This window comes from Corvus kubaryi, unplaced genomic scaffold (assembly GCF_017639235.1).
Source record: "Corvus kubaryi isolate FWS band 111438036 unplaced genomic scaffold, C.kubaryi_AGA036_p1.0 37184, whole genome shotgun sequence".
Classification (NCBI taxonomy): Eukaryota; Metazoa; Chordata; class Aves; order Passeriformes; family Corvidae; genus Corvus; species Corvus kubaryi.
The window spans coordinates 267,414-282,882 of NW_024581051.1; the positions used below are offsets into that span (position 1 = coordinate 267,414).

Below are 15,469 nucleotides of genomic sequence, written 5' to 3' on the forward strand. Positions count from 1 at the left end.
AAATAATGGCTGCCCAGTTTAAGCTGTTACTGGAGCTCCATGTCTTTGGTTGATTGGCAAAATCAGCACCTCAGTTCTTTGTGTTGTTCTTAAAAATGTGATCTACATTGCTACAAGTTGAAATGTGGATTCTGAGGCAGATTTCTGGAAGCTCCCATGCCATACCACGTGGCCAAAAAATTATTGAAATTGAGCTGAAATGAGGACTTCAGATCAGAAAATTACAATCTGTGGTAGAGCCTTTGACTTCTTCCTCTATTGCACATGCAGTGGTTTTACTTTATATGTCTTTAATTATTTTTCCTCGGGTAAAAGTACCTACAGAAGCACTGTTTAGTGTTATTGTAGAGTGTTCATATAAGAGACTGTATTAATGTTTGTAAATGTGATTATTAAGAATTTTTTTTTTTAATGTAGGGTTTGGCTGAGAATAAAAGCACATTAGGACCAGAAGAAGTCCGCAAATCTGCTCTGACGCTCGTAATGGGTGCCCTTGATAATCCTAACCCTATTTTGAGATGTGCAGCAGGTGAAGCTCTTGGCAGAATGGCTCAAGTGGTTGGAGAAGCCTCTTTCATTGCTAGAATGGCTCAATACAGTTTTGATAAGTAAGTTGATTTTAATTCAGAAAAGGAAATAAAATTATAATTTAATGTAGTTTGAAAGATTCCTCTTCTAAATACCGTATTGATTATTCTCTTCTTTCATGCTTGATCCCTATGGTTATGTAGATCTAACAAACCTTCAAACAGATTCTTCTCTTGGATTTATTTCATATGAGGAATAAAAGCTGAGTTGTTACACACTCAGAATGTGAAATGATATTGGTGAACAGCTTTTGATGAGTTACTTGAAGGGTGACTAAACTGTTTCAGATAGACAAGCACAGCTTACATTAAGTATGTCTGTAATATGAATTGTGTAATAGCAGTTCTGTTTCACTAAAGCATCCTCTTCATACATTGATTTAACTTATTTACTGACCTGTACTTTTTTGTATCCTGTTGTTTATCTTGGGTCTTTAGAAAGATGTCTGGTAGAAGCAGCAAGACATGTTTCCCAATTCCATGCTTAAATTTAAGGCATCAGCATATTTGTGAATCAGAATGCAACTGCCTCAGGGCTGCAGCCCATGTTTTTGGCTGGGCTGGGTGCCTGCACATAGCCTCAGTCCAGCTCTCTTACCTCTGGGTAATTAAACTTTTCTCACCCTTTCATCTTGTAGTAAAGTATCTCATCCTTGCTGTCTTTCCTTGAATTTCTGTTACTGCGATCTTCCTTGGTTTCTTATCTATGTTAACTTGCAAGTTGTTAATGGTTGTCATTCTGTTGACAGTCAAGTAATTTTTTATATTTGAGATGTGCATTTACCTTGTTGTTCACTGATGGCCAAGAGCATGCATGTCTCTCATATACAGTCAAACAGAGAAAAAGTATCTTTCTTTGTACTAATTAGGAAATCCCTCTTAATCTCTCTTCCTCACCCACTGAAAAGGCTTCTAATTACCAAGTGGTGTACGTGGCATGCATTCAGAAGCAGTATTGTAGAGAATACTCAGTAAGTCAATGCATACAACTTCATACAACTAGATCATTTAAAATACTACTCATTCCAGTTTAGTTTCATTATAAAAGGCTTTCTACTTAAAAAAATAAAATGGCTCTATTGGAAAAGTCATAAAAATCAGCTGTGGAAGAAAACAGCTATATGAAAAACCAGATTTGCAGTGGAAGATGTAGCTGTGGATTTCTTTGTAGTTCCTCAGTGTGTGTTGTAATTTTTCTATTCTTGATTCCTTTTCACTGCAATGTTTTAGGAATGATTATTAAATTAGTCTGCTGTGAAACACTGCTAAACTCTTGATTCTTTTTCTATATCCTCCAAAACTCTTCTTCAAGAAGATCATGTTCTGACCAGAAAAAGAAGAAAATTTTAAAAATACCTTTTTTTCCTCTTGTTTTATATGTAATCTGGGTTAAATGCAATACAGAGTAAGTACATTGTTTTTGCTGTTGTTGTTAAGGCTTCTCAAGATCTCATGGGGTGAGGCCTGCAAAATTTTGTTAGTCTTTTGCACTGTTGTGATACTTCAAGGATTCTGTGTAGCAAACTTTCTGAATGACATGATTTCTTTGTATTTAAACATCCACAGATTAAAATCTGCTCGAGACGTTGTATCAAGAACAGGCCATTCCTTGGCTCTGGGTTGTCTGCATCGGTATGTTGGTGGAATAGGTTCTGGACAGCATTTGAAAACTAGTGTCAGTATTCTCTTGGCTTTGGCACAAGATGGAACCTCTCCTGAAGTCCAGGTAAAAAGAGCAACCACCACAAAACTACTTAAAATGTTCAAGATGAAGATTAAAAATTAAACTACCTGCTCAGATATTCACATGACAGTATACAGTCACATGTAAGACGTAGCATGTGCCAGGGAGCGTGAAGAAAGTGGATCTTTCCTTATAAACTTCCAGAGTGCAGAATCCCAAAGATGTGGTGTAATTAAGACGTAACCTCATAGTGATTTAGAGAGGCAGTTGCAAGTGGTCATGTTAATTCAGAAGGGCATCTGTCTGCTTGTCAGATATTCCAGAGTGATGCGCTGTGGGCATATTCCAAACTGACTTTAATTTTAAAGCAGAATGTGTTAGTTTTGCCTTGGCTGCCTAAACAGAAGCTTTTAATAACTGGCTAATGACTGACATGTAATCAGTTACTGGAGTCTCGGGTGATGAGCTGTAGTTTCCTTTGTCAAGTAATTCCTGTGTATGTGCTACATATACAGTACATCATCTTTGCAGAGTTATGTTATGAAAACAGAAATCTGTTGCAAGCTAAGTTGCAGTTAGGGGACAGAAGAGGAATAAGTAGGAGCCAAGACTAAGACAGGGAGGGGTTTCTATCTACTATGGACTATAGATGTGTGAAGTCTCACAAGAGGGTGACTTGACTGCTAAAAGTTGCTGGTATAGCAGAATGGAGACTGAACGTGCTGGTGAAAGAGTAATGCTTTTGGAGTTGCTGAATGTGGATAGACACTGTGAAGTTCAGAACACTTCTTAAGTTGAAAATACTGGAAAATTAGAAGAAAATGTTGTTTTTGCACTCTCAGGAGAAATACAAGGGGTCAGTGTCCTGGTCTGTCTTTACTTTCCTTTAAGTAAGAGCTTTCCTTTAAACCTCTGTTTGTGGCTGTTGTGAAAAGACGAGAGGGCTAGATGGGCTAGTACATGTGTCTTTATATTAAGTAGTTGAATGTTAGAGGGAAAAGTGCTGATTTGTTTTTTTCCTTCAGCAATGACATCTATCAGAGCACTAAAAGAATTACTTGAAAAAAAAAGAAACTTCTTTTGAGTAAAAGCAAGTGTCCTGGTCTATAATTACTGTTCTTCAAAGATTGTGCTGTAATTGCATAATATAATAGATAACTTCTTGTCATCCTTTTCATGAATTACTGCAAGGAAATGAGTACCTGGAATGGTGACTATTGTGCTTTAGCAGCAGGAAATTGTGTGCCACTCATGAGTAGGGGCACTTTATACCCACAGACTGAGAAGCTGAAGCCCCCAGTAACTATAAAGAATCATACTTATACCTTGGTTTGCTGTTAACTTGATAGAACGTACTTCAGTGCCTTCTTATTTCTTTTCCTCAGGGTAATAAAAAAACCCAAAATTAGAAAGCTTATCACTTGGGAAAACAAGCCTAGGTTTTTTTTTCGGGGAGATAATGTTAAAAAAAAATCTATAAATACAATTTTAAGTCTTTTGAATTTTCTTAGTTTATTTAAGGAAAGACAAAGTGCAATTTGCGTATGTAACCAGCTTCATGTATGAGTGGGTAACTTGAGGCATATAATTGTGCACCAGTAATTTCAAAAACAAATTGGAAAGGTTAACGTTTTATGAAAAAAGAAAAGAAAAAGAAGTATAAAAGGGACGTCCAGGTAGAACTTGCATATCTACCTCACTTTTCATTGAGAACACAGCACCTGGCCACTGTGAAAAGCTAAGCTTTTAAACCTCGTCCCTCACTGGATCAGTGTGGTTACACAGAAACTGTGTGGAAGTATAATGGAAATTTACGGGAATTAAAGGATAAGCTGTAATGTGCTACCACAGGATTAGGACTGTAGAGGTAGTTACATGATTGCTAGTGCTAATGGTTTTTGGGTTGCATCAGAGAGGATTAAAAAGGAGCAGTTTTGAAGGCAGGTATTCCAGCTTATTCCTAAGAGTCTAGCTTTGTAATAGTAATACTCTTTTATCTTAGTCTTTTCATGTACTTAATATGAGAAAATTCTGAAATAAGATCATTTAATAGGATGTTACGAAGAGATAGCTAGTCTTTTCAGGTCTGTCAGTGGAATTTATTTCCTATTAAACATCAGTATCCAAAAGGACTGTCCTCTTGCCTGCTTCTTGCTTTGACAATTACAATAAATTATTTTTTTCTTTTGTTGTTTACTCACTTTGCAACTGAAATAGGTCTTTCACCATATTTTTTCCTCATGCTGTAGTACGCTGACTGAACAGCACTACTTTTTGCTCTTGTACCCTCTAATAAGAAATTTAGAAAAATACATGTGAACCTTTCAGCTTGTCATGAAAATCAGTTCCTGCGAGAATATAAAAGATCTTCTCTGCTAAGCCTTTGTAAGCTGCCCATTTCAGACTCTGCCTCCAGTTTTATAGTGGAATGATTCTCTCTTTCTCCTGTCCTGAGTCAGTTTTCTTTTTTCCTTTTTGTTTTAAGTGGATATGATATTTGGGCTTGTATTTTTCTTCTTCAAAGTGCTTAAGCATGTTTTTTCTCAAATTCTTTGTCACCTTATTTCCATTATCTTCAAAATTGCTGATAACCAGAGAGTATTTTAGATATATTTAAACTCTCAGGTGATTTGCTTGAGGTCCTGAGACTTCTGAAACACTTCTGGAGTCAGAATAGCGAACTAGACTTGTTTAAGAACAGAAGTACAGAGCTAGGCTCCATCTGCATAAAAAACTGTTTAATTTCCTAAATGCATTACTAAAAGGTATTCCTTTGTGTTTTTGATAGACCTGGTCTCTCCATTCACTTGCCTTGATAGTGGATTCTAGTGGACCAATGTACCGTGGGTACGTGGAGCCAACGCTCTCTCTCGTTCTCACCCTGCTCTTAACTGTCCCGCCATCGCATACAGAGGTGCATCAGTGCTTGGGCAGGTGCCTCGGAGCTATAATAACTACTGTTGGGCCTGAGCTGCAAGGTTAGTGGGAATTTGAAGAGAAAAAGAAAAATCTACCTTGTATAAAGATGATATTGTAATCTTAAATGGAAGAATATAAGCTTTTGTTAGTTGCAGGTGGGGGGAGGAGATGTTGACTGTTTCAAGCAGCCTTGCTTTGATCCTCCTTATGACTGCTTGGGGCTTTTTTGACTTCAGTTTGAGATTTGTATAAAGAAGTTGCAGGATGTATGGTGTTTTGGCTAATGGTAAATTTGCATGGTACGCCAGCCATGAAACCCTTGCTGTGGATTTTGCTGCATATGTTGTGTACAGGTGGGGCATGAGACAAGGGTTTTCCTCCATTTCTTTAACACGTGTTTATTTTAAGCTGATGACAAGAGCTTAAGTTTGACATAATTGATGATACTGTGAACTAGAACTCATTTTCATTCATTCTTGATATCCTTAGATCTCTGTACCTTACTGTGGTGACTTAAAATCTTGTCATGCCAAACACTGTGTCTGAAATTTTGTGCCTCAGGTGTTAAAAACATGGATTTTTAACTTTGTCTAACTGGGATTTTTAGGAATGTTTATAGGATGGTCTTTGATGCAGTGCCAGAGAGCCAACCACTAGTGAAATTCTATCTCTAAATAACTGGACTTAAGGTTTTAGTTATGAAATAGTTCTAGATGGTTTAATTGAACTTGTGTGTCTGTGTGCTAACCTTTTGACCTGGAATATGATTAACTTTTAGAATAACAACTTAAGTAGAATGTCTTCTGCAGGTTACATTTCTGTAATTCAAAATATTTTTATAAACCTGATGCAGGTTAATTCTTAAAATACAGAATGGGATTGTTCTTCAAATTAAATACTGTTCTTTTTAAATGCTTGTTCTAGTAGAGCAGTGCAATTCATCTATTGGAGCTAATTAAACTTGCCTGCATACATAGATACTAGCTTAAGAGTTACCTGATATTTTAGGAAATGGCTCAGTGTGTGAAATGTCGCCTATACATATATAGAATGAAAGAGACTTTTCATGTTTAACTTCAGAGAACTAACTGGCTTCATGACCTGGGAAGATAGTCTCAAAATACTTCTGACTGGAGATTATTGATCCAGAATTTCATTTGGATGGCATGTTGTTTAACTGAGCTAAAAAAAGAGATACTGAAACACTCTGTTGTGTTTCTAATTTGCATGGAAAATCAGAGAAGTTGCATGTTAATCTGTGAACTTTTTTTTGGTGATATGGAAGCTTTGATAATTCTTGCTTCTCAAAGGCTTAAAGTCTGCAGTTGCTATAGAAAAGTTTTGCTGTGTTAAGGATATCCTATTACATCATTAGGTAATGGAGCTACGATTTCAACAATCCGTTCTTCCTGTTTGGTGGGATGTGCAATCACACAAGACCATTCAGACTCACTTGTTCAGGCAGCTGCTATATCCTGCCTTCAGCAGCTTCATATGTTTGCACCACGGCATGTCAACCTATCCAGTCTGGTTCCCAGTCTTTGTGTGAGTATCAAATGCATCCCTTTTGCTCCTCAAAGTTTTATGCATGTGCTTAGCAGAGGACAGGGGAAATATTTAGCAAGATGTCAAGGACAGCCATATGTAATAAGCAAGTTATATTTGCAAGAACCCTGGAGTCCCCAAGACATTTTACGTATTTTCAGAATGCTGCCCAAACTGAAATCATAGGGGCTGATTCTCTTTCACCCTCGATAGTGTAAGCAAGCATTTATAAATAACAAGCTTAAGCTTGGAAGTAAGGCAGAGGCTTGAACCCAAAACATACCAAATTTGAATATAAGAGGAAAGGTGGCATGGGTGGGTGTGGTTTTAGTGTAGGTTGGGTTGGTTTTTTTTAATAATTACTATCGTAAAAATTATTTTTAGAGGGTTCAGTAGTCCAGTACTGAGAAATTTGAAAAGCTTCTCCATAATATCTGTTAGATGTTTTGCAAAGTTGTTTATGCCATTCTTTGCAGCACTGATGACTCAGTGTTACCTGAAGGAATGCAATCTTACTTATGTCAACATTGGACCTTTTTCTTAGTCTGCCATCCAGATTTTCCCTAGGGCATCCTGTCATGATTACATGCTTCTCTCCAGCCCTGTGCACATCCAAGCCCCACCCTGCCCCAAGCACTCCTGGGAGTGCAGTGTGTTTACAGAATCTGTCACTTGTCCCTTAACCAAATTTTGCATGAAAGGGGTGCAACATATCCAGAAGTAGGTAAGCTCTTTTGTATGAATACCATGTACAACATGACAGAAATTCCCTACAGCAGTTTACTCTGTGACTACCAGTGGGCGGTGTAACAGACAGTAAAGTTCATACATGACTAACTAGTGCTGTTTTGAAACCTTTTCCCATAGTTTTCCACTGTTTCTCTCCTGTTAGATTATGGTCTTCTGCTAAATGAAAGCTATTTTTGTTTCCCTTTCTCATATTCCTTACTTTCAAGTTGTACTTAGTTTGATAGGGTTTCCTTGGAGTTGTCTTGGGCATTTCTTCATACTGCAAATGCACAGATATGTAGGCAAGGTCTGCCTTACCTGCACCATTAGCCAACTCTTCAGAATGGATTTAATGCCAGGTATCAAAATTAAACCACGCAGCACCACACTCTCATTTTAATTTCTTTTTCCTGCATTGGCTTCATAACTTGTAGTTATTTGTTTTGTAACTTGAAACAGGGAATACCTTTTGCATTAATTAAATCTCCCAAATAGTCTGTGTTTTAGTTCATTAAAACAACCTCAGTGTGGTATTTAGAGGTTCTTTAAAGACTGCTTGTTTTTTTAGGACTAAAATCTTGTATATTCATATGTGGAATAAAGATCTACTGTTAAAATGCTTTATAAACTGTACAACCCTTTCATTTAGGGAAGCATTTTCCATCCCCATAATAAGCTAATACCGAGAAAGCAAATTGATATTTGGTTTATAAAAACCAAATTATCCTGGAGTAAATAAGGAATTAGAGTTTATTAAAGGGCAGTCTTCACCTCTTCCGCTCTGGAAAAACATTCATTTTTCTGTGCAGCTATTTCCTCTCAGAAAAATAGAGACCATGCACAATTCTTCTGTAAGGAAAATATTTGCTTGTGCTTGAGGTGATTCAAAGGAATTAGAAGCCAGTGTTGGTTAGCAAAGAAATCTGATGCTGTCTTATTGAGAGGCACTTTTAAGAACTTAATGCTATAGATTTTATTACACATTTGAAATGCAAGTTTTATGATAGCTGTCATGTGTAGTGCACCTGATAATGGCTTTTTGTTTAAAAGAATGTGATTTACAGCTGTAGCAGAATATGAGGCAGAGTAGTACAGGAGTGCAACAAATTGGAAACTGTAATTAATCTAAATCACACTGGCACAGTAGTTCCAATATTTAAGCTTTTATCTCTTTAACCAGGTGACAGCTGCCAGCTCTATGTATGTCAGCTTTATTTTCATATTTGTATATTATGAAAAGTGCTTACTTCTGAACTTTCAGAACTTGGTACCCAGCAGCTCACACATGGGCTTATGACTGAAATGTAGAGTGCTTTTAGTCCTTGGCAGCATTGATTTATTGATGCTGGGGTGCAGCAGTTCACTCATCTGTAATGGTTTTGATTTTCAGGTTCATTTGTGCAGCTCTCACTTGCTGCTGCGCCGGGCTGCAGTTGCGTGTTTACGACAGCTTGCTCAGAGGGAAGCGTCAGAAGTGTGTGAATATGCCATGAGCTTAGCAAAAAATGCTGGAGACAAAGAAAACAGTGGCATCAGTAGGTATTTCTTTCATGTGGCCTTTTTGTAACAGTTGAATGCACATGTATGCATACGTGTGCTTTGCCTTCAGAAAGAAGGGAAAAAAGCCCAAAGCCCCTTTATACCCCTAGTGAAAAAAACCCTAAAACTGTCACTTCTGGCTTCAGTAACTTCTGGCCACACCCCTGCTTACCTCTGGAATTTTGTTTCTAATTTAACTATTTGCGAAATTCAGACTTAAACCTCTCTCTCTCTCATTAAGGCTGGCAATCAAATAGGGAACACAGCATATATACACTGGAAACATTTTACAGTTTTTCTGGTATTATAGCTTTTGTTATTTGGAAAATTGACTTAAAGGTGTGCTGTTTGATTGAGATGCCTGGTTGTGTTATATTCTGTTAGCATCACATCTGCAATGCCTGTGGGCTTTGCTGGCTGGTCTAATTGTTGCATGTATCATTTTATTTTGATAATAGGAGGTGCAACAGTGTTGAGCAGCACAGTCTTAATACAAGTGTAGAATTGTGAGCTTACTCAAATGATACCAGCTAAGTGTGTCTCTGGGAGGAGTCTTTAGAGTCCAATACTGTTAGTGTTTTTTTACAAATTCATGGGCTATCTACCTTGAAGAGAGATATTTTTTATTTTTTTAACTAATACTTGGAGGTGTTATTTGCCTTGCAATAAAATTAATTGCTGTATTAGAATCTTTCTAGTGTTATTTCAGAAAAACGTCAGTAACATCTTGGTGATCTTTGACTGAACTATACACACACGTACATCATGTTCTGGTTATCATTTTGCAGACATGAATCCTTTTGCACCAGGAGCTGGCTCTCGGCGAGATGCTCATTCCCGGCATCAGGGGGTTAACATAACAGAGACAGGCCTGGAAGGCGTCCTTTTTGGAATGTTGGATCGTGAGACTGATCGGAAATTGTGCTCAGATATCCATGATACTCTGGGACATATGCTTTCATCTCTCGCAGTAGAAAACCTTTCTCACTGGCTCATGCTTTGTAAGGATGTCCTTGCAGCTTCCAGTGGTAAGTGTTCTGTCGTGTTACATAAATGACAATGTGTCCTTAGCATTAGCACGTTCTGGCAGTATTGGTTTGCAGCTTGTCTTTTATCCTAGTTAAGACGTAGGTTATATTGTATACAGAATTTTGATTGTAATGCAGTTAAAATTCCACAGAAAGAAGGAATTAACGAAGTTAAGTTTCAGAATATGCTCATAAGAGTAAAAAGTTAGCTGCTTGAAGTAGGATTTCCAATGGAGAAGCAGTGTGTTTATAAGTCTGACATTTCAGTATCTTAGTGAAAGCAGACATCCTTTTTAGCCTGTATACATCAGGATTCTACAAAGACAAGACTCCTGTACACATTCTGAGCTTTCTTTTACAAGGTTTTGTGAGTTATGTGAGTGATGTGATGATGGGTTACTGTGGGGATGAAATTTTTGTTTGTTGTTCAGCTTTGCAGATTTGTTTGCAGAGATTTTGTCCTCTGAGACCTTATTCCTGTTTTTCAGCTTGTAGGATAGTTATGACGCAGAATCTGCTCATTTCCCTTTCATTTATACTTGTTTATTGTCATGTGTGAGTGCATCCTGAAGCTGTTTCTAAATGCTGCCAGCTTTACATTTACTGATGAGTAATGCTACCAATAACTTCTTTATGCAATGTAGTTACCACATATCTGCCCAGTGAGAAAGACCTCATTTCCTGAGCTTTAAGTTGGCATGTCCTTTTGTTATTTCATGTGGGATAGGTCTTAAAGTTTTTAACATGGTTGTCCAATTTCTTATTTATTTATTAGTAGGTGACATATCTCAGAGAAAAAACATATTTAAATAATTTCCCCTCTGGTGTACTGTAAGCCAGCAACTTCACTTTGAACTCCTTTGATCCAACTAACTGGCATATGACCAAAATGTGGTTTGCTTTTTAAGCAGAGATTTACAAATCAGCCACATGGGGTCCTGCATGCCTTCTCAAAACACCTTTGTTATGAATTGGCATCATCCATGTTTGATTTGCCATAGCCTTTTTCTTTATTGAATGTCTTGGCTCTTCAGTTGCATAAATTTAGACTTTCTAAGAAGCATGCCTTAGTTTCTAAGAAGCATGCATTGCAATAATTTCCTTTAATTGTCCTCTAATTATTGCTGGAATAATTTTTGTCAGTATTTTGGCATTTTTCTAATTTAGACCTTGAGGTCATTGAGGCTTCATGTTTTCATTTCTGAATAACAAAAGTATATATGCATGTTTGGTGAGGGGTTTTTTGTCCATGTTTGGCTTTTGGTTTTTTATGTGATCCCTGAAACAATTTTATTTTCTGAAATGAAGTCTCAAAGCTACACCTAGAGAAAAGAATTTTCTGAATGTTAATCACATTTTTGAATGCTGTCAGGGGCCTGCTTGGCTGCATAGTGTCCCATGGCACAGACCTTTGTATTTTTGTTTCAGTTTAACTTGCTTTTTATCTTCCACTTGAAGTGGGAGCTGAATAATTCAAAGCTAAACTGATTCTTTTATTCTGAGCCTTATCCTGTTTATTGGCAATTTAATGGGTTAATTTACAAAGCTGGGCAGTTTTGATATGTGATTCAGCTACAGTTGGTAACTGTGGAGAATTAATGTTAGAGGAATTTATATCATGTAAGACAAATAAAGGGTAATTTAATCCAGAACAGAGGTGAAAATCCTTTATTTTACTGATATTTTCTTGCTCTTTGACATTTGTCAAATGTTTCTACAGAAGAATTAGTCTGTTCTGAATCTCAGTATAGGGAAAGACTTGAACTCATGTCCATAACTGTCTTCTGTGGATTTTAACAGTGGCATGTTTTTCTTCCTTTTAATTTTTCTGTGTGGTAGACATGAGCACAGCTGCTCCCTTGGGAGGAGGCAAGGATGAGGAGTCGGAGAAGAAGGATGAGATGGATGATGATTCAATGTTTACCGCCTTGGGTGAAGAGGACAAGTCCAAGCCTTCTGTAGCGCCTCGCTGGGCCACTCGTGTGTTTGCAGCAGACTGTCTGTGCCGGGTTATCATGCTGTGTGAGAATGCCAACAAGGCACACTTTGACCTGGCACTGGCTCGTTCAGCCAGACTTAAAAACCCAAAAAGTAATTGCATGCTTTGGTTTTGTTCTTAATTTTTTATTTTAATTTTGACACCTCTTTACAGCTTAAGATTACACAACCAAGAAAAAAAATAAAAGCACTTACTCTTTCATTCAAATGGTTAAAACCAAAGGAAATGCCCAGCAAAAGTCAATAAAATTGTACCTTTATAACCACCGTAGTTACAGTACCATGAGCACAAATAATGAGGTTTTCTGGAACATACCAGCTGTGACAGACTGGTCTGCATAGGGGAAAAAAAAACTTAGAGATGCAAAGCTTTTTTCAAGTCTGAAACAGAAGCAATAAACTTTAGCTAAGGGCAAGCTGGGAGTGTTTTCAGAGTTTAATGTAATGACAGCAGTGAAATAAGCTTGAGATTATTTTAGCATCTCCAATCTGAAGAAATGCTAGAAAAGAAAAAAAGAAGGGATAAAGCTACGTAATTATTGCTCTGGCATTGGCTGCAGAGAGAGGGATGTGGAAGGGAGTTATAAAAAGACACGGACTTTATAAAGTTAATTCTTTTGGTATCCATGAGAGTGATAAGTCTTAATTTTCAAGCTCATTTTCCAAAGATAGTTTTATGAGTTAGAGGATCAAAAAAATTGAGAGGTCATAAATTGCGTAGCAGTTTTGTGATGAAATGTTTTTCAGATAGTGTGAGGTGTCTGTCCTTGAGCTGTCCATGTTGTTTGTGCTGTATTGTGATTATTTGGGTTCACCTGTGTAGTGCTCATGGGGACTTTGTGTATGTAGGATGAATATTGTGAGCATCCTAGAATGTGTGACATTAATGGACTTGGTGTCTGTGTTGTTGAGGGTGTCTGTTTTGGTATGGAGGGTTATCGGGTCTTTGTCTGTGTTGCTTGGTTCCTGCTTCCAGCACTGTGCATTGATTTTGTGAGAATCTGGTTTTTGACTTGATTTGAGGCCAAGACCATTGAAGACTAAGAACAGTTTCAGGGAAGTTTATTTTGTCATGGCATTGTATTACAGAGGAAATAATGAACTAACTGCTGCTTATAGGGTCCTGCAGAGAATTGCATATCCTAATCTGGGGAATTTTATTTCTATTTATTTAAAGTGAACTTTGATGTATTTGGTATCATTGTAAAAAGGAAAACTCAGCCAACTTCTACCACCCCAAATTCAGCTTCTAAAATACTCAAATTTTACTGTTGTCTCTGATGGTCTGAAAAAGTAAGTGGCAGACTTTATCACATTGTAGTTTGTAAATTATTTTCATTCGTTCTTTATTGATATGCCTTGGAAAAGTTTCAGCCACAAAAGACGTTTTTCTTCTTTAGCTTGAGACTTGAAAATAGCTTAGGCAATTTGTGGGTTTTGTTAGTTACAGCAGATGTTGTTAAATAATTTATTTTCATGTTGGTTGTACAACATGTGGTAATTTCAAATTGAGAGTAGGAAACGAAATAAAATGAATACATAGAGAAGAATAATCCTTTCAGAAATGTTACCAAGCTATGTATTTTCTTGTTTACACGCTGTCTGCTGCTTGCTTGCAGCCTTGGATGTGGTTTTCAGGAGAACTAGAGGCATACTCAGTTGTAGGTGTTTAAGCTTGACATCAGCAGGGGTCACTGTAAGCATAGGAGTCGAGCAGGAGCAGGAATTGCCTTGAAGATTTCCTGTATGTTTGGAGGTCATTCAAATTAGCTTTCCTGAATGTTTTAATATATTCTGAGATACTTAGCCACATTTACATATTCCATTCTATGCAATTTCTGCTCAGTTTTTAAGGTTGTCTTAGGAATAAAAGTCATAGAATCACTTTGGGGGGGTAGGGGAAGTGGAAAACAAGAAAGAAAGCTAGGTTACATTGTTTCCTGCTTCTTCCATGCATTAAATGTGGACCTTTGAAAACAAATGGGTAGAATTCATGCATGTCAATGAGGAAAATGTTGCAAAGATTTGTCATGTTAGCTATCTTTTAAGTGGCTAAATAGTTTTTTCTGTTTTGTTCTAAGATGACTTCTTAGTGCTCCATCTCTCTGACCTTATCCGAATGGCATTCATGGCTGCCACTGACCACAGCAACCAGCTACGGATGGCGGGGCTGCAAGCTCTTGAAGACATTATCAAGAAATTTGCATCTGTTCCCGAGCCAGAATTTCCAGGCCATGTGATACTGGAGCAGTATCAGGCGAATGTGAGACGTCCTTTATAAGTTCAGGAAATTGTGTATTTATGCCAGTATGCCAGTATTAGCTTTGAGCACGTTTTGTTATTTCAAAAAAAGCTGTGAGGAGATTTTTCTCTGTGTGAAAATGTGCTGGAGAGACACTCTTATTTACCTCTTCAAATTTTATTTTTGTATCTCTATTTATTGTAATTTAGTAGCTGTTAAAATTAAAATTCAGTAGCTTGAAAGCCAAATATTGTAAGTTACATTTAATTTTTTCCAGAAGTGGCTATTAGTTTGTAGAATTAGGAATTGGAAAATATCATTCACTCAGTTCTAGATTTAATCTAATAAATCTGTTTTCTTGGGAATTATTGAATGTACTTCTGTTTAAATGAAAAATACAAAAGTAGATCACTGGGAAGTGGGCAATTAAAGATTGTTTTTGGGATATTATTGTGCTTTTTTTGTTGCATACCTTAACTCTTTCACCTCTTTTGTCTTCACTCTGTCTTCAAGTTCTTTCCAAATACTTTTTAAAGTCAGGCTTTCATCTTTTTCACTTCCTGTCTTTTTCTTCTTCCTTCTGTAATGCTGTAACCATTGCTTCTTTCTCTTGGACTTGGTCCTTTTGTTTCAGAAAAATACTGCCTTGTAGCAACTGCCTAAAAGGCATTTTTCAGCCAGGATTTGCATCAAGCGGACTTGATGCAAATCCAAACATAAACATTTGATTTCACATCACTGTTCCTTTGGACATCAAATTGTCATTGGCTTATTGATCCTTAGCAGAAGTTTCACCTGTAATACTGTAATGATTAAAAGGATACTCATTAACAGAAGGAAGATAATATCACGTATTTCACAAAGGTAGTTGAGACTTAAAAAGGCAATGGGCAAGCAGGAAAAAAGGTAATTTAAGACTTTGTTGTTGTTGTTGTTAAGAATGCTATTGCACATGTTTGCTAGACAGCAAGGATAATTTTGGGGTATAACTACAATGCCAAATTTGGCAATCTTGTCTTGCTTGTTCTGTATTTGTCCTTGAGCCTTAAACAAGGTGAGATAAACAACACTGTGTCCCTGTTATTTTAGTTGGATTTTAAAAATTTTTCTTCCTATCAACAGGTTGGAGCTGCTCTGAGGCCGGCTTTTTCCCAAGATACACCATCTGATATAACTGCAAAGGCCTGTCAGGTACAGT

General features: G+C 37.1%; 1 protein-coding gene across 1 annotated transcript in view; it reads left to right on the top strand.

The window, feature by feature from the left end:
* HEATR5B (HEAT repeat containing 5B) overlaps positions 1 to 15,469 on the top strand; it is a 55,911-nt gene that overhangs the window by 20,064 nt on the left and 20,378 nt on the right. The window contains exons 18-26 of the mRNA XM_042021992.1: positions 418 to 608; positions 2,154 to 2,313; positions 5,060 to 5,249; positions 6,566 to 6,735; positions 8,855 to 8,999; positions 9,792 to 10,031; positions 11,871 to 12,122; positions 14,111 to 14,292; positions 15,394 to 15,462. Coding sequence (XP_041877926.1) covers positions 418 to 608; positions 2,154 to 2,313; positions 5,060 to 5,249; positions 6,566 to 6,735; positions 8,855 to 8,999; positions 9,792 to 10,031; positions 11,871 to 12,122; positions 14,111 to 14,292; positions 15,394 to 15,462 — 1,599 coding nt within the window. The remainder of the gene's footprint in view (positions 1 to 417; positions 609 to 2,153; positions 2,314 to 5,059; positions 5,250 to 6,565; positions 6,736 to 8,854; positions 9,000 to 9,791; positions 10,032 to 11,870; positions 12,123 to 14,110; positions 14,293 to 15,393; positions 15,463 to 15,469) is intronic.